We start from the raw sequence: 27,292 nt of genomic DNA, 5'->3' as shown, positions 1-27,292 counted from the left end.
TCCCAAAAGTCACCTCTGACAGAGGCAGGGAGGTGGGAAGGGAAGTGTGGATCCTGGGGAGCCTGAGGTTAAACAGCTCAGCAGGTTTGGTTTGTGCCTTGCTCTGAGGCTGTGCCTGTCAAATGCACTTTGTGCTGCCCTGAGGAGTGTTGGGACAGTCCTGAGCACAGCAGGAGAGCAAGGGGAGCCTGCCAGGAGCTCGTGTTCCCTCAGCTGCCCCAGCAGTTGGCATCAGCAGCTCTGGGCTCTGACGTGGGGAGCCAGGAGGAGCTGGGGGGCACCGAGCACTGCCCTGCACCCCAGGGGCTCTGGGGCATTTCCTGGGCACTGGGGCAGGATGGGTGGGAGCTGTGGATTGCCAGGGAAAGGGAAACTGCACAGCAGCTTCTGAGCAAACCTTGGCCGTGTTCTGGCTGGATTCAGGCTGGATTCTGCACAGTGAGCAGCTTATGGAGGCATAAAGGTCAGGGATGCAAATATAACAAAAAACAAACATATAATTTCCACACAAGGAATCCTTTGTGCAAACTTTGTTATGGATTTTAACTCCTCTTCAAAACTGCTGGAATTATCCATGGGTGGGTAAAAAGGAACAGGATTGTTCCAACAGGTGAGAGAGAAAGTCAATCACAGAGCTCAGTGATGGATGCAACCAAGATCAGGGAATCCTGTTCACCAAAGAGCAGCAGTGGCACCTCTTGATACCCTCCAGCCTTTCCTCCACTGACTTCACGGGATTTGGGGTGAGAAAAGCCCTTTAGGGTCTCCCTGCTCATGTTCTGTGTCGCTGCGGCGACTGCAAAATTTAAATTCATGTGTCAGGTTCCTTCTGAGGATCTTGAGCAGCAGAAATGAGGGGATGGGCACAGTGGGGTAACTGGCATGGAGGAGGCTGTGGATGTGGGGAGCTGTGTGCCAGGGGGTCAGGGATCCATCCTGAGCTCCTTTAGGAAGTGTTGCATCCTCAGGAGAGCAGAGGGAGCAGGGAGGGGTGCAGGGGGTGCCACCCAGCCCTGGGGAGGCCGATAAGCTGGAACACCACATCAGGCAATGCTGCTGACTGTGGGGCTTTTGTGTTTTCTCTGGTTGCAGCTTGGAGCATAAATAAGGATGATGTGAGCAGTGCTGAGGCAGTGCTCTGTGCCTGGCCCTGTGTCCCAGCCCCCTCTCCCCTCAGCAGGGTCAGGGGAAGGGAATCGCAGGCGGTGCCTTTGGCTGACACCAGCCCGTGGGGAGGGATGGGAGGAAGGGGGTCTGGGGGCTGGGTTCAGAGCAAGGTTAGCCAAATATCGGATAAATTAAGCAAGAGAAACAGACAGCTCAGCTTGCAGTGAACTTTTCACCCAGCTAACCTGTTCCTCACCCTGCCTTGCACAGGTGGAGTGCCACTGGAGCACTGCCCTTGCTCCCCCTGCTCCCTCTGGCCAAGGGGAGAGCGTGGAGGGGCCTGCAAGCAGAGCTGAGTTCATAGAAGAAATAACAATTGATGGTTTTGAGTGTATCCATAGCAAGGAAGAAGACAAGGCCCTCAGCATAGAAACAGATTAGGAAAGAGACATGAAAATTTTTATAAGTCAGACTACATGCATAAGTAGATGTGTATGGGTGCCTTATTAAATTTCTGTACAACTTTTGCCAATTATTTTGATGTTAATTGCTTTGCACCAATGAATATATAAGTTATTGGGATGTAATTAATGACTTAGGATCCTGCTTTGTTAAGGGTATATAAGTGGAGAACACACAGAATAAAAAACTTTTTTCTTCTTGGACCCTGATCCCGTGTGTGTGTGTGTCACATCCAAACTAATGGTGACAGGAAAGCAGGAGCTGTTCTGAATCTAAGGAACATCACAGCTCTGATTCCTGTCATAAGAGCCCTGAAGTGAACACTACTAATTGCAGAGGGGTTGGTCCCTGCTTGCTGCAGGGTGAATGAGGACTGATGATTACTGGTCACAGAGGCAAGAAATTCCATACTTGTGGGGGTCCCAGCTGTGGGATCCTCTGGGTCTGCATTGAAGGCACTGAGACAGGAGTTCATGTTCACACTCAGGTGTTTATCATTTCTTATCAGTGAAACAGTCTCACTGCTGGGAGTTCTGCAGCTTTTCATTAGAAGGCACAAAATGGCCACAATCTCTTGGTACAAGGGCTTTTCAGACTAAACTGTCCAGTTAAGAGCTGACACCTGGATTATTTCCCCTTTTAACCCAATAACTGATCCCACAGAGCTGCAAATGGGGACTTTTCTGCCCAATTACAAAATGCCACCCAAACCCATGGAGAAGGAGGAAGAAGCAGCATGAAGAAGAAACCCAGGACAACACCCTGTGCCCTCCATCTTGCTGCCATCCACAACACACTAAAAACCCCAAAACCTCAGTTTCTCACCCAGTGACACACCTGCACTGCTCTCTAGAATCTATTTCACACTTTTGTGGGTTCCAGTCTATTCTGGAGTTTAGGAAACTTTCTCCATGACTGAGGGTCAGAGTCAGTGCTGCCCTGGGGGTCAGGGCACCCCAGAGCAGACACAGGAATATTCCCAGTGCTCTGGGTTTGCACATCTACTGGAGAGGGCAAGGAACAAATGTGAGTCTAAACAGCCATGGTTAGAGATTCTTTGTGGGAAAACACAAGACTGGTGGGAATTCTGGTGTTTATTTCTCTGACTTTTCTTCTGCATTTGCAGTGCAAGTAAATACAAATAATTGCTGACAGATGTTGTAAGAGCAGAGCACTATGCTAACCATTAAGGTTAATTTTTTTTAGGTTAATAATAGATACTGATAACTCTACATGGTGTGCTTGGCTCAAGCTCCCATTACCTTGTGGAAATGGGCTCTGCTCCAGGTGCATGTGTGGAACCCAGTGCTGGACTTCTTCTCTTGACCCTTCCCTAAATCCCCATGGGCTCCACTCCCTCCTCCCCAGGAAGCTCCAAGCAAATTAAAGTTCCTGGGGTTTAAGTAGTTGCTCCGTCACAATCAGTGCATAGTGGTGAGGCCTGAAGGTTTTTATCTTTTCTTAAACCATACCTCTGGTTTGTCAGGTCTCTTGGAGAGCAGGACCTTGTACTGCTTCAATCTTGGGTTGAAAACCACTGTGTTGAAATTGCAGCTCCAGGGTTCTCTAATCTTCCTTTTCCCTTTTCTCTCATCAGAGGTAAGGAAGGTCTGAAGCCAACAGCAGCTCTCTAATGCACAGTATTTCCAGGAGCCAAGCCCTGCATTTTTCTGTGTGTGTGCCTAAATGCCATAAAAGTCCAAAAAGGAAAAAAAAAATTGTTGTAGAGCCCTCTTAAGAAGCTCCTTCTGGCAGTGAACTTCTGGATGCTGGGAGCTGTGTCTGAAAAGGGAAGAGCAGCCTGGAGATCATCCCTGACTTCAGGAAGCTCAGAGCATCCTGGAGCAGGGAATCATTTCAGCTTTGCCCCGTTCCACACACAGGGATGGATCTGGGAAGTTCTTGAACTCCCTGTAAATGTCTGCTCACACCCAGCCCCTCAGCCACTGCCAGGTCTGGGGGCCTGGCTGCAAAGGAGCACTGGCAGCATCCAGTAATGTGCCCACAGGTGAGAGGCAGGCATGGGCTGGGGGATGGAGGGGTCTTATGTTGGCAGAAATGGCCGTGGTTGGGAACAGGGGTGTGTGGTGTGGAAAGGGATGAGGTTGTGGTGTGGTTACTCTTGAATTCCTGAGCCTTCTGATGCTACTGGTTGTTGATTGAGGAGTTTTTCCTTCTCCTGCAGTTGTTGATTGAGGAGTTTTTCCTTCTCCTGCAGTTGTTTAAGAAGGTAAAAGGAGCTGAGGTGTGCACAAGGCAGCACCGCCTCTGCTGCCCTTCCCCTGCGAGGCTGGGAGCTCTGGGTGGGTTTGATGAACCCAGAGAGCAGATTCTGTTCAAACTCTCTCTCTTTGCTTGGTTTGCCTGTTGTGTTGTTGTTCTGGTTTGGGTTTGTTCCCTCAGGATGGTTCTGCCTGGCTGATTTTACAACCTGTAGCTTCAAATACAAATTCCACCCTTGGGGAGGGGACAGGGCAAGGACAAGGTCATCAGATAAGAGAGGCTGCTCCTTCTCCAGCAGTTCAGGCAGATTCATCAGAGCTCTAAGTAACATCAGAATCTTGCCAAAGACAAATTTGCCTGTCTGGTCTGTCAGAGTGTGTATTCTCCACAAAACCTGCTCCCTTTTGGATGTGCTGGTGAAGTTTCCCAGACCAGCCTGGCCAATCATGCTGGGGCTCCAAACCCCTGTCAAGGCTTCTGCTGTATTTTCTACTGCCCCTTGAGTGACATCATTGAAATGATGAGTCTCTGAGATGATTCATACCAAAAAAAGATCTAATAATCGTTACCAGTTCTTCAGATCACTGTTACTGATTTCCAGCATCCTCCCCCTGGTCCCTGGAGCTCCCTCCCCACCCACTCGTTTTTCCCTGGTATTTCCCAGGCTCTGCCTGTGGGCCCAGTGTGCCCTCTCCTGTGGTGGGGTGTGAGTGTCTGCCTCTCCCCACAGGAGCATTTGGGTCTTGGCTGCAGCATTTAGGGCTGGCTGTAGGGGCAGATCCAGCTGGGCTGGGACAGGGAGGCAGAGGGAGCAGTGGCAGCTCCAGGGGAGCTTCCCAGGTGTGGGAATCCACAAAATCAGAGGGTTTTGGGAAAGCTGCAAAAGGCAGCCTCAGTCAGAGACAGCAGGACTGTGATTAGAGCTAAGCAGCAGCCATGAGATTGGTCAGCAGAAAAATTGTTTAAACTGTAGAAAAGCAAGGACAAATAGAACAATGGTCTGTGTATTAACACTTGTCTAGAATAACTCTCTAAGCTACAGAAAAGTTTATCTAGCAAGATATTAGGAAGGTTGAAGGTTAATAATGGAGCTCTATGCGTTGTGTTTTAAGGCTCACAAGCAGGTATTGCATTTGAAATAAGCAAGCATTGTTTAACCAAAGGTACCTGTGCTTATGGTGATTGGATAGAACTACTGTCAATGTGCTTTTGCTTTGTGTGATTGGTCAAAAAACTTATAAAGTAAGTTATGACATTAAGTTCTGTGTCTGCTGCTTGGGATGTGAGCTGCTGGCACCTTCCCATTGTCATAGCCATGTAATGAGGCTGATGCTGGAAAATCAAACAGCTCAAGGCAGCTCCACAGCAGCCCTGTCCCGTTTGTGATCTGTAAATGCCCCCAGCCAGCATCACCCAGGGTGTTGGGGGCACATCCCTGAGTGTTGAATTGCACTAAATGGTTTATTGAGTTGTTGTTTTGCACTGGGTGATTGGAAATTTGTCCTGAGTGTGTTATGTCACCTAGATTGTTATTTCCCCTCTCCCATCACATGGTCTATCCCTCATGTACCCCTCTGCTATACCCTGGTGGTCTGTGGGATTTTTCTGATTCTGCAGCCTGTGCAGTTCAGCCCCAGGGAATTTTCTTCTGGAGAGGACTTGGGGAGCCCTGGGGCTGTGCCCTGTTCCCTTTGGGTTGGGGGAGAGGCCCTGTGTCACTATAGGACACGAAGTAACATGACATGGACATGCTGCTCTTTCAAGATAAATGAGTTTTTTAATTTCTGAGTTCAATATTTATATATTTTAAAATTTTTTTTTTTTTTAATATTTTTATTTTTTATAGATTTCTAAAAGTGACAGTGGATTGGAGGGTGACAGTGCCACCTCTCCAATGACACTGGACAAACCAACAAAGTCCATCACATTTCTTCTATAAAAGAATGCAAAACAATAAGTTATTTACATAAAGCGTGTGAGAAAGTTTGTTATAAGACTGTAAACATCAGAAGGCTTAGAAAAATCTTAAAAAAATCAAGACAACTGTGTTGGCCTAGCAGAACGAGCTCCCCAAAAGAGCAGCAGAGAACCTTAAGAACCTTTCTGGGGTGGATTTAGGGCCGCTCTTGTGCAAGTGCTGGAGCTGGCACTGCACCCCTCCTGCGTCAGCAGCGGGGCAGCTGAGGGGAAGGGAAGCTTGGCATAACCTTTGCTGTGTTATTTATTAACACTTTGCAGTCCCCTGGAAAATGAACTTTGGAAACGCCGGGAAAAGGCCGGGAATCAGCAAATCCATTGTGCTGCGCTGACAGAAAGATCCTGTTACAACACACTTCAGCTGCCAGCTTGCTGCAGTCACTCAATCCATCACGGTGGGCTGGGGGATCACAAGGCAGTGAAACGCAGCCTGGCGTGTTATTTTAGTCTTACATGGGCTGTGAGATAAACGGGGCATGAACCGGCCCCCTGGCAGGGGGGCGACCCCCGGCGCCCTCATTAAAGTGCCAATCAAAAAGAGTAATGGGAGGGGGAATGGGAAACTGCTCCTCCAGCCTCGCTCTGTCCCGGCAGCTCGCACAAGCCAAGGGAAATGTTTCTGTTCTGAGCAGGAGCCAGGCCTCCAGAAACGCTCCCTGCGCGTCCCGGGGCTCCTCCGGGCTTGTGGGGTGGAAACCGGGCCCTGTGGCTGGCTGTGAGCACAGAAACACCAATCACAGCATCACCAAATCACCAAATCACAGAATCACAGAGTCACCAAAGCACAGGATCACAGAATCACCAAATCACCAAATCACCAAATCACAGAAACACCAAATCACCAAATCACCAAATCACAGAATCACAGTCACCAAAGCACAGAATCACAGAGTCACCAAATCACCAAATCACAGAAACACCAAATCACCAAATCACCAAATCACAGAATCACAGAGTCACAGAATCACCAAAGCACAGAAACACCAAATCACAGCATCACCAAATCACCAAATCACAGAGTCAGCAAAGCACAGAATCACAGAGTCACCAAAGCACAGAAACACCAAATCACAGAATCACAGAGTCACCAAATCACCAAATCACAGAAACACCAAATCACCAAATCACCAAATCACAGAATCACAGAGTCACCAAAGCACAGAAACGCCAATCACAGGATCACAGAGACACCAAATCACAGAATCACAGAGTCACCAAAGCACAGAAACGCCAATCACAGAATCACCAAATCACCAAATCACAGAATCACAAGACTGGAAGAGACCTTCAGGATCATCGAGTCCAACCTGTTCTCTGACACCTCAACTCAACCCTGGCACCCAGTGCCACATCCAGGCTTTGTTAAACACACCCAGGGATGGGGACTCCACCACCTCCTTGGGCAGCCATTCCAGAACTTTGTCACCCTTTCTGCGAAAAACTTTTTCCTAATATCCAACCTGTATTTCCCTTGGTGCAGCTTGAGGCTGTGTGCTCTGGTTCTGTCAGTTCCTGGAGAAAGAGCCCAGCCCCAGGTGAGCACAGGCACCTTTCAGGGAGTTGTAGAGAGTGATGAGGGCAGCCCTGAGTCTCCTTTTCTCCAGGGTTTGTGTTCCCAGCCCCTCTCCAGCCTCGTTGCCTCCTCTGGATGCACTCAGGGGAGCTGGGAGGGTCCTCACTGGGTGCACCCTGGAAAAGGTGTGGATATGGTTTCTGTGGATATGGTTTCTGTGGATGTGGCTTCTGTGGATGCACAGCCCCTGGACTGTGCCCGTGCTCACTCAGTGATGAGTTTTCTGTCAGAAGTGGTGCCCAGTTCAGGATTTGTGTGGGAAGCTACAGTGAAACCTCCCTCACTCACAGCAGTGCTGCCCTGCTCTGTGTGTCCAGGTGTGGGTGTGGATCCCTGTGCTCTGGGGGTTATTTCCACTGGAACCCACAGCAAATCATCACTGGATAACCTTGGGGTGAATGCAGCCATGAGGCACAGGAGCAGTGCTGAGCTGTCAGTGATGCCCTGGGCTCCTTGGGACTGGGAGAGCTCCCAGCACTGCTGTGGGAATTCCTGCATGGCCTGAGATGTGTTCTGGGTGATGTATAAATTCATGTTCTTCTGCATGTAGATCTCCCTCTGGTGTGTGCTCAAAGGAGAGGGGAAAAGGTGCCTGTGGAGAGAAAGGTGAGTGAAGTTGTACTGTGTAATGTGGATTTTTATTGTTAGAAATCAGGAAGCTGAAAGTGGGGGAGTTGGCTCTTAAACCTGCTTATAAATGTCAGCTCTGGTGTGATCTCACTGTGATTATGGCCTTGGCAGCCATTTATTTTTGCTCACAAGCTTTTATCAGCAGCACTGAATTTCTCCAGGTAGATACTGATCTGATTTAAAATATATATTTTTTATGGACAGGATCAGCAGTTGGGATTAGAATTAGTGAAGCAAAATGCATGAGTAGTAATATCAAGGAATGACGACTGCCACAAAAGAAGGAGTTCCCATGTGAAGGTGACATCTTATTGTCTACTGAGGCTGGTACAGATTAGAGGCACCCAACAGAGAGAGGAAGGAAATTATCCAGGTCTGGAGCCCTCAGCACAGCAAGGACATGGAACAGATCCAGAGGAGGCCACAGAGATGCTCCAAGGGCTGGAGCTCCTCTGGAGACCAGCCTGGAGCAGAGAGGGCTCCAGGGACACCTTAGAGCCCCTTCCTTTATTTCAAGAGGCCACTAGAAAGATGGGGATGAGCCTTTTAGCAGGGCCTGCAGCTGTAGGAGAAGGGAAAGTGGTCTTGAAGTGAAGGAGAGCAGACTCAGACCAGATATAAGGAAGGAAATGAGGATGAGGCAGTCACAGGTTGCCCAGAGCAGTGGTAGATCCATGGAAACACCCAAGCCAAACATTCTATAAATATCATGGTTGGTGTCAGCTTGTACTGAGCCAGGTCAGAAATAATTGCACCCATTTATGCACAAAATTCTAGAACATTTGCCTGTCTGAGCTGGGGGATGAGGATGTAAGGATGCTGTCTCTGGATAATCCTTTGAAGGACAGTGAAATTGCTATTACACCACAAATAAAGATATGCTCTGGCATGGAAGGTGTGCTGAATAGAATCTTCACATCTCTGGGATGTTTACTTCAAATATTGTTTCCTTCATACTTTGAGAGTCAAAGAAATCTAGAAAAGGATGAATGGAAGGGCCTGGAACTGCCCATTGCCAGGGGGGTGATGCTCCTGCTGCTGGACCTGCTCTAGGAGCTGGGGGAGTCTGGCCATGCAAATGCTGGGTTACTTGTGAAAATGATTTTATTTTTTCCCTCCCATTAAACCTGCATGCAGGCACAGGTTTTTTGCTACATCATTATTTTGATACCCAGTGGTTTGTAGGGCTGGATGTCAGTTGTTTGCCAAAGCAGTCCTCAGGAATGGTGAGTCACCCTCCTGGGGCAGAGCAAATGTTTGCTTTTGTGGTGTCTGCAGGGCTGAGGGATAGCTGGTATGATGGATTTCTCCTTTATTTATTAGAATTCCTCTGCAGCTGCAGCATGCAGGGGACTTTTTTTCTTTTTTCTTTTTTTTTTTTTTTTTTTTTTTTTGCTGGCATTATCAGAACCCATTGTTCTGCAGCTCCCATCCACAGCCCTTGTCCTCTGGGTGACCCAGCCATTTATCCAAAATGGAAATGCACATGGAAGCTGTTTACTTGGCCCATGGCCTTTCAGTGCTTTTGAGTCAGCCCAGAGCAGCCTGAGGTGCAGGGTTGTTTTTACCCACACTTTGTGCTGAGCACAGGCTTGGGCAGTGCAGAGTCAGGGAAGAAAACCCAAAAAACCAAACACACACCAGCCAGCCCTGTGTGACACTGTGCTATGGAAAAATGATGTATGATATACATAATACACCCTGCACCCTATATATTTTATATATATATATATATATATATATATATATATATATATATAATTATATATATAATTTTATATATATATAATTTCATTATATGTTATAATAATATATAATTTCATTATATATTATAATAAAACTATATATTATGATATAAAATATAATATAATATAATATAATATTACATTAAATTATGTATTATAATATATTATATATATTGTAATACATAATACACCCTATAATATATAATAGTACCCTATATTATATAATATATAACATAACATAACATAATATAATATAATATAATATTACATTATATTATGTATTATAATATATTATATATATTATAATACATAATACACCCAATAATATATAATAGTACCCTATATAATATAATATATAATATCATATCACATCATATCAATCATATTATGTATTATATTATATTATATATATTACAATACATAATACACCCTATAATATATAATAGTGCCCTATATTATATAATATATATAACATTATATTATATTATATTATATTATATTATATTATATTATATTATATTATATTATATATATTACAATACATAATACACCCTATAATATATGTTAGTACCCTTCATGGGGTGGGCAGGCCCTGGCTCAGGGTGCCCAGAGAAGCTGTGGCTGCCTCAGGAATGTCCCAGGACACTTCCATCCCTGGCAGTGCCCAAGGCCAGGCTGGACACGGGGGCTCGGAGCAGCCTGGGACAGTGCACGGTGTCCCTGCCATGGCACAGGGAGGATGGGTTGGTCTTTAAGGTCCCTTCCCACCCAAACCATCCTGGATTCTGGGATTCTGGTGCTCTCTGTTCATCATGAGTGTCCCCAGGCCCTGAGCAGAGCTGACCCCTCTGAGGGAACTGCAGTTTGCACCCACAGCATTTTGTATTTCTGGCCAAAAATGTGCTGTGGTTCTGCTAAGCAAAGCAATGTGATTGTTTTCCCCCAGTGTTTGTCGGTGGTTAATGATTAACCTTTTCTTTCTGGCAGGAATCCTTGTCAGATTCTGCCCTCTCCTGCAGCCGAGGCACGAGCAGGGCTGCTCACAGACCCAGCTAGGGCTGATTTCTCAATTCCAGTTCTCAATTCCCTGTCTCCCACTCCAGAAAATCTGCTCTGGAGAGCCACAGAAACTCCCCAGCTTGCTCAAGCTGCTCTGAGTCCTGTTAACAAAACATTTCCTCAGCCAGGGACGGCAGTGGCAGGGGAAAGCAGATGGGTCTGAGCTGCCCTGAGCCTCTGTCACAGCTCCCAGAGCAGCTGCAAGAAAGGGGCTGCAAGAAAAGTCAAACCTGTGACACAAAAGGAGTTGGAAGTGCTTTGACCCAGTCCTGCATTTGATAAAATTAAGCAATGTGGAGTAAGAGTGTGCTGTCAAGCTGGAATGCTGCAGCAATCCAAACTGGAGTCTGAAGCAAATCTTATTATGCTATTATATTTTTTTATTATTTTATTTTTGTATTATTTTTTATTATTTTATTTTACTTTATTAGATGTATTTTCAGAAAATTAAGGTTGCTCTTTCTTTGCAACAACCCTGCCTTTAGGAGGGTGGAATAGAGGAGTTTGGAACACAGCCTTTGCTTTTCAAGAGAATTTTGAAGTGTATGCACATTTGGGGGTGGGTGTATATATTTAAAGAATTAATACAGATGCATAGATGTGCACAGTGTCAGGTGAAAATGTGTATAAATGGATTTTGAGCAACTCTTGACTTAATTCAAATGTGCTTTGATTTTGCTTTGTTGTTTTTGTTGTTGTTTTTTTTTTTTTTTTTAATATCTGTGCAACAATCTAAAGAGAGTATATTCACTGAAACCTGCTTTTTCAGCATGAGGTACCAGAGGTGAAGCCATTGTGAGCAGCAAATCAAGCTGGGTTCCTCTGAGAAGGAAAACAGAGCAAATCTGAGAGGATCTGTCAGCCCACTGGAGGAAGCAGCTTTGTACTAAACAGTGCTTTAGAGAGAAAAAGGAGTTTAAAAAATATGTACAACAGTTGGGCTAAGATGTTACACAGTATTTTATTGAAGAGAAAATAGGTAAATGTTGAAAAGCATCATGCAGTTTAGGAAATGAGATAGTGGAGAGATCAAAAGGTCCCTGTCACTGGGAAATGTCTGGTTATGGCTCTGGTTGGAGATGGGGCCCATTTTGCCACTTGGCTTCTCCCCACAAGAATGCAAACTCTGCTCTGCTCTGGAAAGCAGCCTTGGGGCTGGAGCTGCTCAGAGGGATCAGCACTGAGCTCTGGGATCACTCTGGGATCATCACTGAGCTCTGAGATCACTCTGAGCTTTGGGATCACCACTCTGAGCTCTGGGATCATCACCCTGAGCTCTGGGATCATCACTGAGCTCTGGGATCACTCTGAGCTCTGGGATCAGCACTGAGCTATGGGATCATCACTCTGAGCTCTGGGATCATCACTCTGAGCTCTGGGATCACTCTGAGCTATGGGATCATCACTGAGCTCTGGGATCATCACTGAGCTATGGGATCACTCTGAGCTCTGGGATCACTCTGAGCTCTGGGATCATCACTGAGCTCTGGGATCACTCTGAGCCCTGGGATCACTCAGAGCTCTGGGATCACTCTGAGCTCTGGGATCATCACTCTGAGCTCTGGGATCATCACTGAGCTATGGGATCACTCTGGGATCATCACTCTGAGCTCTGGGATCACTCTGGGATCACTGTGAGCTCTGGGATCATCACTCTGAGCTCTGGGATCACTCTGGGATCACTGTGAGCTCTGGGATCATCACTCTGAGCTCTGGGATCACTCTGGGATCTCTCTGAGCTCTGGGGCTGTGGCAGAGCAGAGGGCAGGGAAGGGTTGGCAATGTCTGCCCCATGCTCCCATCCCTGCAGGAGCCCTCAGGCTGCAGGAGCTGTTGGGAACAGGATCACTCTGACCCAGCAGGGCTGGAGCAGGGTGGAGCAGGCAAGGAGAAGGGGTTTTCACTGTGACCAAGCCACAGGACACACACAGCTTCAGCCCTGCTTTTGGAACTAAAATTCAGTTTCTCTTTTCCATTTTCTTTCATGCCTTGACAAAGTGAAGACATTTTCTGTCTCAGGAGCAGGCAGCCAAGTGATGCCTGCCTGTCTGTCTGTCTGTCTGTCTGATGTCTGTCCTGGAGCCAGGCTTGGTGACAGGGTGGGCTGAGGCTGTTTCCAGCAGGGACAGTGGGGACGCAGCCCCTGGAGTTTTTCACCTTTCCAGGAGCACTGGAGTGAAACTGGGCAAGGGAGGAGAGGGCAGGACAGAAAAGGGGAGAAAAGGGGAATAAAGGGGAGGGCAGGAAAAGGGGGAGGACAGTAAAGAGGAGCAAAGGTGGAAAAGATGGGAAAAGGAAGGAAAAGGAAAGGATGTGATGGGTAAAGGGGATGAGGAGACTGGGAAAACAAGAAGGAAAGGGGAGGAGAGTAGAGAGGGAAGACATGAAAGGTGTCATTTCCATGCTCTGTGGGTCTCTCCACCACTCAGACACAGCTCCTCCTACCTGCCCCTGCTCAGGTGCTATTTCATCTACTCTTTAGTACACCTGGAAGCTGGACAGGTTTTTTCTCACACATGACTGAGTTCAGGGCATCCCAAGGGTGTTCAGTGGCTGCTCTGGTGCTTGCACAGCATCTCCTCATGGATGGTCACTGCCCCAAGCACTCCATCCATGCCCTGAAGTGTCCAACACAGCACTGAGAATTACCCCTTGTTCTCCCTCCCCACCTGTAGCAGCCCAGTATTTTACAAGAGCTCAGAAGTGGTTTCATTCTCCCCTTCAGCATCAAAATGTTCCCATGTGTCTTCATGAAAGGACTTTAAAACCTTCAAATTATTTTACCTTTTAAAAGGTTTACTTACACTGAACCAAAAGGTTTCTGAAGTCACACTTTAAAATGCAGGTTACTCAGCAGTTACTGGAGAGCTGTGTCCTCATACCCAGACCTGGCATCTCCAGGGAGTCAATGAGACACTGAGGGCTCCAGTTCCTGTGGGTCTGGAAGGTGTTTAAAGCACTCATTCCTCCCTCTTCAGTGTGGTCACAGTGAATGAGACAAATACCAATGTGCTGCACAACATCAGGGAAAATAATTGTTGGTTTTTTTTTATTTAGAAGTTTAGTTCTCAAGATACTGTGAAGTCCAACAAGCTGGTAATGTCCTCTCCCCCCACCCTTCCTCCACCTGAGGGAAGGAAAAATCTGAAGTTAAATGTTCAATTTCCAAGGCTGCTCACTTCAACTATTTCAAAAATAAGTCAGAAAAGAGGCTTTGAGATGCAGACTGTGAATGTAAAACTGAATCCTCCCTGTATTATTTACCAAAATACAATTTTTTTGTTAAAAAAGAGGCTGACATTTCAGTGCAAGACCAGGTCTCCTGTATTTACCTGTATTAGTGAGTTAAGAGAAAAAACCAACAAAAAGCCCACAAACAACCCAACCAATGCCCCCTAATCACAGTGTTAATGCACCCTATTCATGGTGTTAAAGCTCTAAACCACAGGACACCTGTGCTCCAAAAGCTGAAATTAATTCTTGATTTTATTTTTTAAAGGTTTATCTACATTCCTGCACTGTGAAAATCAGTTTTCTCAAGGAAAAAAAAAGACAGAGAGAGAGAAGGGCTTCTGTCAGGTAGTGCAGTATGACTCAGTAGAGCTCCTTTAATTTCTTTACACAGTAAACAGACTCATATTTATACCAACACCCTCTGCAGTTGTATTTACATGGACACTTGTACATATATACATGTTAGCAAAATACAGGGCTTCTTCTCCCAGACCCAAAGCTGTGTCAGCTACACCTCTGGTATACAACTAGTGCTTAAAAAAGAAAAGCCACCTCTTTTGTTTTCTCTAAATACTAAAATTATATTTTTTCCTTCTCTAGTCACCCAGTCCTGGCTCCAGCCTGGCACTTGCAGCTCTTTCTGGCAGTGAGGAAATGGATTTTCAAGAGTCCAGCTCGAGTTGCTCTTGATTTTCACTAAGTCTCAGCATCAGCTGCTGCTCATAATAAAGGCTCTTTGCATAGTTGATTTCTTGGGACACCTTTACTGCCAGAGCTTCTGATTTCACTTTCACCTGCAGAAAGAAAGAGGATTTTTCTTAATGTGCTTCAGCTAAAACAGAACAGATTTTAGATTTGAGGTAAGGGACAGAAAGGTTTCAGTGGAGTTTCCTCCTCAGCACTTGGGCTGGAGCAAGGAAGAAGGGTGAGGGAGCACCAGGTACACACACAGATATTCGAGGGTGAGAGCAGGAACACAGGGCCATATCTGAGGTTATTTCCTTGGCCTCCCCTCCCACCTTTTATCAGGCTGCTCTGTTTGGAATGTGAACTGCCTTGGGTCAGGGGTGAGCTTGTAACTGTGCCTGTAAAACAGCCCCTGAGCAACTACTGTAATGGCACAGAACATAAACACTGTTCCAGCATCAGAGACTCACAGGAAAAACTGCTGCATGTAGGAGAAGATTAAACAGACAGCAAAGAACCCATGTGGTTAAAAGTTAAAAGCATTTCACAGGTAAATACATGTTTCTTCCTGTTACTTTTCAGCCTGTAGGACTATTTTAGTGTTTTCCTTTCTTCAGCTTTCTCAGGAGTTTAGGGAGCCACTGAAACCCTGGCAGCAGCTGTTCCCAGTGCTGACAGAACAAAGCCTGTGCCTGAATCCCTTGGCTCCCAGGGGGAAGGTGCCAGTGCTCACCATGGGCCGCTGCTGGGAGGGGCCTGGCATGGCCAGCCCGCTGCTCGTGTTCACAGCCTTCTTGGTGAGCTGGATGTAGACATTGCCGTGGTCCTTGGACACCAGGCAGTGGTACAGGTCATCATACCTGACCTCCAGGAAGATGCAATCCCTGTCTGTGAAGTCTCCACTCTTGAGGAAATACACGGCCTTGGAGGAGATGAGCACGCAGTAGCTGTCGATGTTCTCGACGGCGATGAAGCTGCAGCAAAGGGGAGAGCATTGTTAGCTTAGAGCTGGAAATAGCAAATTAACAAGTGTCCTATCCTGCTTGGGACCTTCAGAAGTCCATCAGAAAATTAAGTAGTGCCACATGTATAATTTCTCTGTATTTAATTTAAATTGTTTGGCTATGGAGCTAATGAAGGACGCTCTCACCTATTTATAAAAAGATCATGCTGTAAATCAAATATCACTGCTGACTGCCTGGCCACCAGCTTTGGGCTTTACAGGTACACATAAAAATGTCTTAGGAACAGTAATTTCCATGCTCTGGAGCACTGCAAGTCCTAATGCTGAAACTTAATTGTAACTAACTTCAGCAAATCAAATTGCTGTAAATGCTGTAAATCAAATGCTGTAAATGCTGTAAATCAAATATTGGTGCTGCCTGCCTGGCCACCAGCTTTGGGCATTACAGGTACACATAAAAATGTCCTTTGACAAGGACTTAGGAACAGTAATTTCCATGCTCTGGAGCACTCCAAGTCCTAATGCTGAAGCTTAATTGTAACTCACTTCAGTTCCAGAGCTGGTATGTGAAAGGTTTGCAGACATTTATGACAAGAGCTGTCCTGTAATTCTCCTGTGCTTCTCTGCTCCCCACACCTCCCTGCCTTCAAAACCAAAATCAAGTTGAACCTGCTGCCAGGATCAGTAGCAGAAAAGAGAAATTAGCTGTTTAACAAGGGGTGAGAGGTTAAGCAGCAAGCAGGTTTCCCCAGGGAGATTAGGCTGAGTGATGAATAGGAAGAGGGAGAGAAGAGTGAGTTAGGAATATTGAGAGTTATGATGGCTGAAAAGAATAATTGTAAGGTGCAAAAGTGAAATGGAAGTTGAACACACAAATGCTTCTCCCCCACTTCTGATTTACTACTGAAATGAACCTCATTAGTGGGGCTTTAAAAAAGCTGAAAAATTCAGCAACATGAATGTGGAATCATAGCTGAGCAGAGCAATAGAGCAGTGCTAAACAGAGTAAAAAAGCTCTGCCAGCAGCCCCCAGGGTTGACAAGCATCTGTAAAGGAGGATTCTGCTGCTGTCAGGCAGGTTCCCAATTGCTGCCCCCTGAGCCACTGCTCATCCAAACCTGCCTGCTGTCCTCACATCCTGCAGAACCCTCCACTGGCTTAGAAATCTGTGACCTTTGTCACTAACTCAGTGTTTCTGATAAACAGAAGAGTTCCCAAATCTCCAAATGCACCCTTGGCTCTCCCAGTTAAATATCACTGCACACACAAGCTACTCTGATCTGTAGTTAAATAAACCCAGAGCTATAAAAGATATGTTAATAGCCAAAACTATGGCAAGAGGTCAGGCCATAGTTTCTTTTTGTGGTATAAAAGGATAACTCCAGTAATTCTGTATTCCCAGTCCTCTCAAAGACACTGCTCTGCACTGAACTTGCCTTTCCCTGTGTGCTGAGTGCCTGGCCTCACTCCCCTCACACTGGGCAAGGAGCACACACCAACTCCAGCCCACACTGTGCCCACACTGTCATGTGCTGGGAAGGACACAGCCTCATTAAAAAGGGCCTGGAACATGCTCTGCCCAGCTCTAACCTTGGATGAAGCTCCAGGAAGAGAAAAAACTGTGTTCCTTCAAGTAAAACAAACTGGGAGAAAAGTGGAGTTTGGCTTAGAGGAAGCCAGGTGAAAGACAACATGAACAGAGCTCCAGAAATCAGCACCTGCCCTGCAGTTTTCCACTGGAGTTCAAACACTTCAGGGTAAAGTTCTGCCTTTGAAATTCGTTAAATAGGATGGAGAGTGACATTTTTTATGAAGTGTCACAGAAAACTGAATTTAAACCCAGAGCAGCAGTACAGCTGCAGAAGAACAGCCTGGTGCCCTGGACAAGCACACCAAACACGAGTGTCTGAGGGAGGCACCAGATCCAAGTGGTCAGGATGCCACCAGGGCCACCAGGACACCCATGGGGACAGATGGGCCACTGAGAGCTGCTCCCAAGCCCAGGGGATGCACCTGGGCACTGGCCAGGGGTTGCATTTGCTCTGTAGGAGCAGCACATGATGCATGAACTTCTCCTTAAAAGACTTTTACTGGTGGCATGTATATATTCTGAGGAATGGAAACAGAGGTCAGTGAGTTAATGGAGAAGCCCAGAAACATTAGCTAATTTGTAGTTCAGGCTCTACATTTTGTTCTAAGTTTGAGTCATGCACCACTACCTTTGCTCTTGCCAGCTGTTTCTTTTTTCTCAGTGTTAAGTTCTTAAAACTGGTATTTTTAACCTTTTCAGATATTACTGCAAGATACAACTTTTTTTTCTTTTAAACCCATACATCTACACTATTAAAAATATCTCAAATTAATAAAATGAAAAATTAAATGAAACATGATCCAGTAGAACAAAGTAGAAGCAACCAGATCTCTGGAGAATTTGTGGGGTTCTTAACAACATCAGGAAGTAATTACACAATATTTTCCAGAAGTGAAACAGCGAGCCTAACTGGAAAAAAATGTGGAAACATTTAGTTAGAACAGTAGAGCAAGGTATTAAACCCCCTTTTATGGATTTAACTCTGAAGGAAAATATGCAAATAATCAGGTCTTCAAATGTGTTTCTGATTATGATACTAGGATAAAAGTCAGAGGCATAATTTTGTATTTATTTTCCATGACAAGAAACACTGTGTTCCTGCTGAATGATGTTTCTAATAGCCAGAGTCACAGTGAATGAACAGTGTGACTTGGTGACAAAGGCCACTGCACTGCTATGGGCTACAGCAGTGATTGTTTTTAGTCACAAATTGCTCTTTCCAGTCTAAGAGCCATCCTGAATAGGCACAAAGATCCTGAAAGGAGATGGAAACAGGACACCCCAAATGTGAACTCCCAGGGTGACAGCAAGTGGCAGATTGCAATCTCTTCCTGAGGCAGAACCTGGGGTGGCACAGGAACCTGCCCAGTGACACTGGTGACACCAAGTGACCCTGCTGAACCTGTCCCCCCCTCTGCCAGCCCCACCATCAGCAGTTCTGACCCTGTGCCTTGGGAGATGCTCTGGTGGGTGACAGACACAGCATCTCATCCCTCCCTGACACAGCTGATCAGTAACCATGGTGGAGATCAGGCAAGTGATGAATTCTGCATTTAGACCCCAATCCAAGAAACTGATAGTCCCCCTGAAGAATCCCAGAATAATTTGGGTTGGAAAACCCTCTGAGACCACCAAATCCAACTGTTCCCCCAGCACTGCCCAGGCCAGCACTGACCCATGTCCCCAAGTGCCACATCCACCTGGCTTTTAAACCCCTCCTGGGATGGTGACTGCACCACTGTCCTGGGGAGCTGTGCCAGGGCTTTATGACTTTCCATGGATAAATGTACCCCAATATCCAACCTGAACCTCCCCTGCTGCAACTTCAGGCCATTTCCTCTCATCCTGTCCCTTGTTCCTGTTCCCTGTTCTGGGGACTGGCTGCACCTTCTGTCAGGGAGCTGTGGAGAGCCAGAAGGTCCCCCCTGAGCCTCCTTTCCTCCAGGCTGAGCTCCCCCACCCAGTGCTCCAGACCCTTCCCCAGCTCCATTCCCTTCCCTGAACACACTCCAGCCCCTCAATGTCCTTGCAGTGTTGAGGGCCCAGAACTGAACACGTGTCTGTGTGTGAAGCAGTTTTAGACATTTAGTAGAAGACACAAAGGCAGCAAACAGAACAGAAATGCTCAGAGCAGCTGTGGAAGTGGCTGTGTACTCACAACTCATCCTGGATGTTGTCTGTCAGTTTGAAGAGCTGCTCCTGTCCCTCTGCTTGGCTCTCCAGGTAGCGGGGCAGGAGCCCCTGGGGTCCCCTGCAGCACCGGGGCTTCCGCACTCGCTCTGCCTTGGTCCTGCGGGCAGAGACACACAGAGATCACCTCCTGCAGCCTCTCCTTCCACTGACACTGCCTGCACACTCAATTCCAGCCTTTGGGAAATACAAAGCCTTCAAAAATCCCAGGTCTTCACAAACACGTGGATCTGGAAGATGTGGTGGCTACTCACACATTTCTGTGAGACGCAGAACCATGCAATAATAAAAACAGAAGAACTTTATCCACAATGAAGTAGTTAAATTAGTAGGAAGAAGTGACCTAAGCAGCACATACTCTCTGAAGGTTTTGGGATGTATTTATCAGCAGTTTTACTGATTTGACCATTTCTTCTCACTGCTCTAAAGAAAGTGTGCAAAAACCTAAAGAGAGCTCTCACCACTGGACAGTGCCAGGTGACTGCACACTCTATGGTTATGGCAATTGGAACATGCAGTTAAATTAAGACAGAAGAAAAATCCTCATTAATTAGGATCCCCATAGCAGGGTTTAACATACTTTACCCTTCTGTGTGTCTATTAAAAATGACAGTAAGAAGGACACACACTTGTGGGCTGACAGCCATCAGAGGTTGATGTTGGCCACAGAACTGCAGAACTGCAGGCTCGGTTCCTCCCTTAGCAGAATTTTGTTAAAAAATAATACTCTGAATTCCTTCAAGCTCCTGGAACGCCCTGCCCCTGAAGAATTGTGTTACAGGCTGCTGAGCCCTGCTTCATCCCCTGTCCCTTCCCAGCAGCATCACTCTGGGGCTGCTCCATGGTATTTCACAGCTCCTCCAGGCTACTGCTGTTACAACTTTCCCAGCCAAATGCACCATTTTGGATTAGTGCTCTCCCTTCCCATCCTGATTCTTTGTAAAACCCTGCACAAGGAACTCCAGCCTGTCTGATCCAGGGACAGGAGGAAGGTCCCATGTCCAGCCCCTCTAATATTCTGTAATTCTGTGATATTCAATGCACCAGCCTCTCTAATATTCTGTAATATTCAACACACCAGCCTCTCTAATATTCTGTAATTCTGCAATATTCAATGCACCAGCCTCTATAATATTCTGTCATTCTGTAATATTCAATGCACCAGCCTCTCTAATATTCTGTGATATTCAATGCACCAGCCTCTCTAATATTCTGTAATTCTGTAATATTCAATGCACCAGCCCCTCTAATATTCTGTAATTCTGTAATATTCAATACACCAGCCTCTCTAATATTTTCAGTTCCTTGAGAAGAGGCATCTGAAGCATTGCAAGCAGGACTACCCCAATGGCAGTGGGACAGAACAGGGCCTTTTAATCCCACAGACACTGTAATTTCTAATGTTTGGCTCAGAGCAGGTCAGAGAAAAAGTACCAGTGCTACAAAGGGCACCACAATGGATTTCTGAAGGTTTGGCAATTTCTGAGACAAGGTTTTATGTTTTGGTTTTGTTATTAAAATGGTAGAAGCACTTCAGAGTACAATTCAGTGCTCACTGAGTGCTCAGACACTGATCCTGGTGGTAACAGATCATTCCCTTCTTGGTGATAAGGCCAGCAGTTCTCCAACCCAGTGCCACTGGTGCTGGGTCTGAACTGCATGGATTTAATCCATCACTCCCTTGGCAAACTGCTTTGTTTGGTCTGCACAGCTAAAAACATTCCACACCACTTGATTTTTTTAATCTAAAAATTTGTTCTACTGTCTCAAGTTACGTTCTGTAAATAAGAAGCAACCCTGGTGAAATCCCCAAAGCTGCAGATTTGTCAAGCAGAGCGGGCAGCAGTGCCCACATCTGGCTCCCATTAGCCAGGCACTCAGCAGATCTGCTGATTCCTGTTTAATAAGCACACAAAGGCAATCCAAGGCAGGAATGGCACAGCAGGGAATGGTGCTGCTGGATGGAGGCACAAAGGGCTGGGAGGCTGGGATGAACACTGCAGCCCTGCCCTGCTCCCAGCTGAGCACTGCAGCTCCCACTCCAGCTGACTCTGCCCACTGCAACCAGTGCATGGCATGAACTGCTTGCCATGTGCTCAGCAGTTCACAGAATCCCTGGAATTCAGCTGGCCAGTTTTAACCACAAGTTCTGTAATCAAACACATCACCAACCTGCTGAAGGAAGTGCTCAGATATAAGTGGGGAGAATTATTGACCAACTTGGGTTGAGAAAACTCTCCAAGAGACATCACATGCTTTCCAGCATCACCTGTCCTTGCTCCTTCACTCCATTTTCACCCCTATCAGGTACCCACCCCACCAGGTTCCCACCATCAGGTCTGTAGACCACAGTTCAGGATCTGTGATTCCTGCAGAGGTGCATAATTACACTGTGGTTTTGAGAACAACAACTCTTACTTATCTCTGATGGTCTCCCTGAATTGTACCTTGAGTACCTTGACAAAAATATGAAAAACTAAAATTGAGAAGGCCTCAAACTTTGTATATCAAAAGATGTTGTTCTGCTAAAACAAACCATCCCTATTCTAAAATGATTTAGGAATTATTTACAAATTTACATCTTTCGGTTTCCTCAGTATCACACCCAGAATAATTATTCATCATGATACAACTTCAGGAAATGTAGCAACTTCTGAGAAAAAGCAACACGAACAAAATCCCATGACCAACACAGTAATGGTTGGATTTCATTTAAAATGTGTATCTGGGGGATTTCTCATCTGGGTAAGGGAATAGCAGTGGAAACCACAGATCTGCTCAAAAACCCAGCCTGAGCATGCACACCCCAAATCCTTCACTGTTATTTTGGTTTTTAAGTTTTTTGATGTTTACATTTTGGTAACTTTTTAATGCACTTTATGTAAATGACTTCTTGTTTTGTATTTTTGTATGGAAGAAGAGAAATTTGATGGACTGCTGGCTTGTTTAGTGTCATTGGGAAAATAGCACTGTCATCCTCCAATCCACTGTCACTTTTGGAAACCTATAAATGTTGGAGTCAGAAATTCAACTTTCCTCTTTTGTACCTCACAGAGCTGTGTGTCCATGGAGTTTTATTTCGTGTCCTGTAGTGACACTGCACAAACAACAGCTCTAAGGAGATGGAATTCTGGCACCTGGAACCTTCATGGACCAGGCTCATCACAGACTTGACCTGCAGCAGCCAAGCCCCCCCTGGGCTGCTCCTGGCCATGGGCTCCCTCCCAAGGGATCCTTCAGCCCCAGGGCTCCCCCCAAAACTCTCTAGGAATCATTTCCTTTAGCCAGGCCCAGTTCTTGCTGCCAAAACTTCAGCAACTGTCACCAGCCAAGGTCCAGTCTCATCACCTCGTTATCCCAGCCCAGTTAAGCAGTAACTTGCTGGTTCTGGTACAGATAAAATTCAGGGTTTTCATTGTAAAGTCTTTTTTTTTTTTTTTTTCAGGTTTGCATAAAATGTAGCGCCTGCTCTGGGGTGTAGCTTGGCATAATGACTTTCAGCCTGGCAACGATTTTTATCCCCTTGAAATCATTATAAAACAATCTTAATTCAAACAAAGGAAAATGGCAGGTAATGTAAGACACAATTCAAAAGCTGCTGGTATTTTCAAGAAATAATAAAACCAAACTATTACTGGCTCTGAAAAAAGTCTGCTCCCTAAATACAGGGAGTGCTTTGTCTGAGGAGGCTTCAGTGCATTCCAGATATTAAAAGTGACATGATCTGGTAAATTAAGGGAGGAATAACCTTTATCTTCTACCCTAAAATCCACAACTAAAATACCCGGTACACTTGTTTGAGTTCCAGACCATGCACATGAGTTCCATGGAATGCAGAATGAGGACAGTGCTTGTGCCACAGACATGGTGGGAGGACACTGTGCAAAGCACACTTGGGAGTGCCAGAACCAATTAAATGCTGAACAATGTATGCCTTAAAAATGGAGCTGAAAACTCAGCCATCACAGAGACAAACTCAGTGCTGGAGCCATAGCTTGAGAACACAGGGAGAACAAATGGAAACAAACGTGTGCCACTGGTAATGGGGTCTGTAGTGCACGCTGCACCTCTGCACAGCACCGAAAATCCACTGTGCCCACGATGCTTTCCTCACTGATGCATTTAACTTTGTTTCATGTGCTGAAGCCATGTGATGAGCAGGAATATTCCCTGAATTCACTGAACAGAAGGGGAGAGACAGCAGGTTTTTGATGTGCCAGTTCTCAGCGCCTGAGAACATTTAATGCCTCAGGCCTAATTTCAGGAAAACGTGTGGCAATCCAGATTCCCCATTCCCTGGTGATTCTACTGCTGCTCTCTTTCAAGGGGTCAGTGCAGTTGCCTCCCATCCTGTGCTGCACTTTGGGGTGAAGGTCACTGATCCCAGAGATCCAGCAAAGCTCTGCCACAGGATGATGTGGAAACCCAGAATATTGGGAATATTTCTGTGTCTGCTCTGGGCTGCCCTGACCCCCAAGGGAGCACTGACTCTGACCCTCATTCATGGAGAAAGTTTCCTAAACATCAAGATAGTCTGGAATCCACAAAAGTGTGAAGTAGATTATAGAGAGTAGTGTAGGTGTGTCACTGGGTGAGAAATTGAGGTTTTGGGGTTTTTAGGATGTTGTGGATGGCAGCAAGATGGAGGACACAGGGTGTTGTCCTGGGTTTCTTCTCCATGGGTTTGGGTGGCATTTTGTAATTGGGCAGAAGAGTCTGCATTGCAGCTCTTTGGGATCAGTTACTGGGTTATAAAAGGGAAAATAATCCAGGTGTCAGCTCTTAACTGGACAGTTTAGTCTGAAAAGCCCTTGTACCAAGGGATTGTTGGCCATTTTTGTGGTGCTTTTCCAGCACGCTGAGCCTGGTGTGAACAGCGTGCAAAACTTTAGATAAAATAATAATAAACAAGAACCTGAAGGCCAAAAGAATAGAGTGGGTCTCTCTTTCCTGACACAAAACCGCTCCAGGAGGGTTTCCCCAAACAAGGGAGCCCCCTGGGAGGGCCCAGCCTGAGGCCCAGAAGTCGGGGAATCAACAACAGGTACAGGATTCACTGGCTGGTCCCGGCACAGATGCTGCTAAGGTGTGTTAAAATGCACACATGGTGCAGTCAGTTGAGTGCTGGATTTGGCATCAGAACATCTCAGTTAGATGCAAGAATGTGTAAAATCACGGGCCAGACAGCTCCCTGCTGACTGCACATCTGAGGAAGCTCATATGCGCCGTTTATTCCAGCAAACGCATGGAATATATTGTGCTTGTTAAACGTGTTCCCCAAATGCTAGTTTCAGGCAGAAACATGCAAATAAATGGTGCCTAGGGTTAAAACCTCCCACTTACAGTTAAATCCCTCCTCTTTGGAGGGATCTCCCAGCTCAGATGCTGCAGACCTTTAGCTGACCCGACATGCCTTTAGGAGAGTACAGCATGCTCAAGGAGCAACTGTTTATCATGGAACTTGTTCCTGCCAGTTTCTTGGAGACAGAGCTTTTCTCCCCCTTGCCTTTTCTTTTGTACACCAGATAAAAACAAAATTAAGAGTTATTCCCCGTGTTTGCAGTTGTACATAACCTCATCAGGCTCCGAGTTCAAAAGGAATTGAGAAGAGATTAATTAAGACACGACTTAATTGTGACATCCATATTACAAATCCAGCATCTGGACAAGGTGTATGAGCTTGCAGTACAGACAAAGCACTGACACCAGCTGCACTCTGGGCATTAACTCCTGGCACTTGCCCCACCTGTGCCTGGAACAGCTGTGCAGCAAAACTCACACTTTCTCAAGCACTTTGGTAACATCAAGCTTCAGAAGTTGACAAAACACAACACTGCCATCCCAGCTTCCAATTTCCCCCAGACTCCTCCTGTACTGATTACAGGGATGAAAGCAGCTGTCACCTTAAAGGTTTCTTGTCAAACCAATGTGTTGAAAAATGCTCCCATTCACCTCCTGACTCGATGTAAAATATGGCTCTCAGCAGGGATTTCCTGCAAACACCTGTCTGAGAACAGGAGCTGAGCATGCCTTAGTGAAACCAAAGGACCAGAACACTGCTCAGCCTCAGGGCACTGTGTGAGGGTTTCAAATATTAAATACTGTCTGCTGCCAGGCAGGGCCTATAGCAGATGGAGCACTGCTTTTATGTGTGTGCCCATGGAATCTCAGGCTGATTTAGGCCAAAAGGGCCCTTAAAGCTCATCCTGTTCCATCCCCTGCCATGGGCAGGGACACATTCCACTGTCCCAGTTGCTCCAAGTCCAGTCCAAGCTGGCCTTGGGCACTGCCAGGGATGGGGAGTCATGTTTATAATGGTCTCATCAATGCTGGTCAAAAATATCCAATTGTGGCAAATACAAACATGGTCACTTCGAGTGTAAAATACTTCAATCTAACAGAAATGCTTCCACACTGTATTCCTGCCTTTCTGGGAAAGGAAATCCACTTGGGGAAAAGAACCAAACCAGGGGCCCTGCCCAGCAACAGGACAGTGACTCTGGCTGTGCATGAAGGACTGTGTCAATCAACTCTAATTACTGGGTGTTTCTTCTCTTTCCAACCCTCCTTTTATATTTCTCAGTTACTACAACAGGCACAGCTCTAGCGCAAACCTCACCCAACAAAAAGCTACTCACCAGGTTTGTTTGGATTTTTAAAGTTTGCAGTTGCAAGAACGATTCAGATCAACTGGCTGTACTTACAAAACTGATAAAGAGCATTCCACATGTTAACAGCAACATTAGGTGAAAAAATTATCTATAAAAATACCAGCCACATGCTAAATGAGGTGACATCAAGGCAATAAATAGCTCCATCTGTATGAAAGAGTTTGCAGAACAACCCAGAAGACATCTCTGAACAAAAAAGTAACTATGGATGAAGTAGTGCTGAAATAAAAGCGAGTTGGATTTTTTTTTTCCTGGTTAAAAAAAAAAAAGATCAGTTTTACATATTTTTCCACGATCACTTTATAAATCTGCTGCACATTAGAAATCAGACACACATGCACATTTTCCACAAGTACGGAAAGTTGAAGGTTTACATTTTACTAGCAAAGTGCCTATTTGTGAATGGCAGCAGTGTATATTACAGGCAGTGTGAGAGGGTTAAACAGGACAGCCTCGACTCTTTATAAACTTTTGCCCTCTGGATATGTACTCATTGGCTGCTGTACAAGACTCGAGCTGTATTACACGCCTTAACGATATGGTTCAACTGTCGGTCAGGCTCGGGGCTGGCGCTGGGCCAGACCGCAATCAATGGGACACAAACCTCCCCCTTTCAGATCATCACGAAGGCTCACATTATCTCCTTTTTGTCGTGCTGGTTAAATTTATGGAGCAGAACCCCGAAGCTGCATTCCTTGGCCTGGGCCGGCCCACGCGGGCCTCCCTTTGTTTGGTACTGTAAGGAGCGTGCTTTGGAGGATTGCGGGGTTGTTAGTTCAGGCACTGACTGTTTGCTCATGACTGAAATGAAAAGAGTTCAGGGGAAGGGCAAAAGGACAGCACAAGTGTAAAACCCCATCCCAGCAGGCCCTGGGCTCCCATCTACCGCTCCGGCCTGGGACTGAACACAAAACCTGGTGTTGATGACAAAGGGGAGAGTCTGTCTGTCTGTCTGCTGACAGGTACCGGTCCTTCTGCACCTGAGCAGCACCTCCAGCTCTCCTGAGTCCAGGCAAGCCTGTAATTGCTATGTGTGGGGGTCCCAGTTGGTTTTTTGGGTTTGGATTGAAGGCACTTGAGACAGTAATTTGTGCTCAAACTCAAGTGGTTTTTTATTTTTATTATTTTAATTTTTTAAAATTTTTAAAATTATTTTTATTAGTAAAACAGTCTCACTAC

General features: G+C 46.0%; 1 protein-coding gene across 4 annotated transcripts in view; it reads right to left on the bottom strand.

Annotated features, from left to right (window-relative positions):
* Positions 1 to 13,798: 13,798 nt before the first annotated feature.
* The window catches only part of VPS13D (vacuolar protein sorting 13 homolog D), a 105,150-nt gene continuing 91,656 nt past the window's right edge, over positions 13,799 to 27,292 (bottom strand). For all 4 annotated transcript variants that reach the window (XM_071449218.1, XM_071449220.1, XM_071449219.1 and 1 more), the window contains 3 exons: positions 19,411 to 19,542; positions 15,431 to 15,671; positions 13,799 to 14,804 (listed from right to left, as the gene is read on the bottom strand). In XM_071449218.1, coding sequence (XP_071305319.1) covers positions 14,673 to 14,804; positions 15,431 to 15,671; positions 19,411 to 19,542 — 505 coding nt within the window. In that variant the 3' untranslated portion in view covers positions 13,799 to 14,672. The remainder of the gene's footprint in view (positions 14,805 to 15,430; positions 15,672 to 19,410; positions 19,543 to 27,292) is intronic.

This window comes from Agelaius tricolor, unplaced genomic scaffold, assembly GCF_023055355.1.
Source record: "Agelaius tricolor isolate 1412-34295 unplaced genomic scaffold, bAgeTri1.0.p SCAF_28, whole genome shotgun sequence".
NCBI classification, from domain to species: domain Eukaryota; kingdom Metazoa; phylum Chordata; class Aves; order Passeriformes; family Icteridae; genus Agelaius; species Agelaius tricolor.
The sequence above is the reverse complement of the archived record's forward strand: the minus strand, read 5'-3'. Positions and strand labels throughout refer to the sequence as shown.